General features: G+C 28.9%; 1 protein-coding gene across 1 annotated transcript; it reads left to right on the forward strand.

Annotated features, from left to right (window-relative positions):
* Positions 1–641: 641 nt before the first annotated feature.
* LOC149167446 (autophagy-related protein 8C-like) lies at positions 642–1,927 on the forward strand. Its single transcript, XM_089430487.1, has 5 exons — positions 642–678; positions 997–1,052; positions 1,203–1,255; positions 1,491–1,609; positions 1,812–1,927. The coding sequence occupies exons 1-5, from the start codon at positions 642–644 to the stop codon at positions 1,925–1,927; spliced, it is 381 nt and encodes a 126-aa protein (XP_089286613.1).
* Positions 1,928–2,276: the final 349 nt, after the last annotated feature.

Consider the following 2,276-nt stretch of genomic DNA (forward strand, 5'->3'; position numbering starts at 1 on the left):
CCTCACACAGATCTATTAATTTATCTTCCATGAATTTAAAAAACCATTTTATAAAATCACAATTTTATTAAATATAATTGAATATATCCATGAGACAAAGCAACTCCAAATACCTTTCAAATAAATCTAATAATACAATTTAAATCTATAAAAACCCATTAATCTACTTTTCACTGCTTCAAAACATCTACGACGGAAATAGCCCCATCTATGGTTAATCTTATCGTTGAGCAACTGAGTGGTTATCACGCATTAGAATCATAGGCCGACATTAATAGTCTTTAATTTTTCGTTTCCATTCATTTTTAGTTTTCACATATAAATAACATAATTTAACTATTCATATCTACACTTTAATTTTCAAAGTTGACATAAGAATTACCGGTAAAAATACGTTCTGATACTAACCTCGGCTAAGGTTAGTGGGACACTTCTGTACCAAGAAACTATTTTGCTTTCCTCTCTAGAAAGTAGTTGGTGATTCTGTCACACTTTTTCCTTCACGCTATATACTTCGATCACATTTGAGTTTGATTTCACGCAGCGTATTTGTTTGGTTTCACCCATTTTTCATTGGATCAGTTTATGCGAAGTTTGTCGGGTTGGCAAATAGGGATCCAATAAACAAGAAATCTCTGGCCATGGAGAGGAATCTCTTCAAGAAGGAACTACCTTTTGGTATGTGAAATTATTTGTTTTAAATAATTAGTGTTTTTGGTTAATTAAAATTTGACAGATATTTTTAAAAATTTGAGTTGAAATTGTTTAATTTGTATAACTTGAGTGATTGAGAGGTTTTTAAGGATTTTGAATCTATTTATGTTTGAAAAAATGTATTTTAAATAACAATTTTTTTTGAAATTGTATTGCTAGATTTTGGTGAATTCCTGTGAAAAGAACTATTTTATAATGTTGATTTTTAACCAAGTAAACTCTGGGTAAATGTCTTTAATTATTTTAATTGTAATCTGTGATTTCAATTGTGATTTGTTACAGAGGGGAGGAAAGCTGAGTCTAAAAGGATTCGTGACAAGTATCCTCACAAAATACCTGTAAAATCACAAAATTAACTTCACTAAATTATTTTGGTAGATTATTGTTTAAAGAGAAAATGCAATTAAAAAACATTTTATTATCTAGTTTCATCCTTGATATTATGCCATAAAAGTTTTAAATCTAACCATATGACCCAAAATATGCAGGTTATTGTTCAGAAGTTAGAAAAGAGTAACATACCAAACGTTGACAATGTGAAGTAAGTACTTATCCTCCTAAGATAATGATATCTGGAATTATTTAACTAATTCAAGATTGTACATGATTAAAATTTATTATCAGAAAGCAATTTTGTTAAAAGTCTCCCTTATGTTTTCAATGTTGTTTGTAAAGTAAAATATTTTGGAGGTCTTGTTTAGGTAGATATACCTTTAGTTATTTCAAAGATTTCCTTAATAATTAAAGTTAAATGGCTTATGATATTGGATTTTCAGATATCTGGTCCCAGCGGATCTCACTGTTGGGCAATTGGTGTATGTGGTGCGAAAGAGAATAAATCTGAGTTCAAAGAAGGCTCTCTTTATTTTTGTGAACAATGTGTTGCCATCCACTGGTAATTTCAAACAAATTGATTTCTGTTTTATTATTTTATGACATTGTTTACTTTCAAAATAAATTAATTTGTTCGGTCCTCATCTCATCCAAACCTGGAGTTTATCATATGATTTTTTCTAGCATGTTATGATATGATTTTTATGACTTTTTCCAGTGTGTTAGTTGTTAATGATTCTTATTGTGTATTTATTTGTATGCAGCGGCTGTAATGTCAAGTCTGTATGAGGAGTACAAGGATGAAGATGGATTTCTTTATTTTGTATACAGTGGTGAAAATATATTTGGACACTGTAATGAGGCTACTTTAGAGCTTTAAAGACTCATATGATTTATTCAGATTTCAATAAATGAGAGTGGGATATTTATATGTTATCCAATTGCTAGTTGTAGTTGTATTTATATGGTTGGAAAGTGTTAAAATACCTTTGGACATGATTTTTACGGACAATTGTATTACATGGTTATGGGCATATCAATATTCTGGTTATGAGAAAATAATTTGTTAATTGTATTTAAGGGATGTGTTGATTAAATGATGTAGTTTTTCTTAGATTTTTTTATTTCCCCATTATTTGTGTTGAATGGATTAATGAATATATAATGAAAATATGAAATCTACACTATGAGGATTGATTTTTTCTTAGTTCTCTTGATTATTTAGTTAC

This window comes from Pinus tabuliformis, chromosome 5_1 (genome assembly GCF_031772625.1).
Source record: "Pinus tabuliformis cultivar Carrire ecotype Pingquan chromosome 5_1, CPIR1, whole genome shotgun sequence".
In the NCBI taxonomy this organism is placed as follows: Eukaryota; Viridiplantae; Streptophyta; class Pinopsida; order Pinales; family Pinaceae; genus Pinus; species Pinus tabuliformis.

Coding starts and splice junctions, on each gene's coding strand:
- LOC149167446 (XM_089430487.1), top strand. CDS start 642: ATGGAGAGGAATCTCTTCAAGAAGGAACTACCTTTTG. Junction 679..996: donor CAAGAAGGAACTACCTTTTG/GTATGTGAAATT, acceptor GATTTGTTACAG/AGGGGAGGAAAGCTGAGTCT. Junction 1,256..1,490: donor CCAAACGTTGACAATGTGAA/GTAAGTACTTAT, acceptor TTGGATTTTCAG/ATATCTGGTCCCAGCGGATC.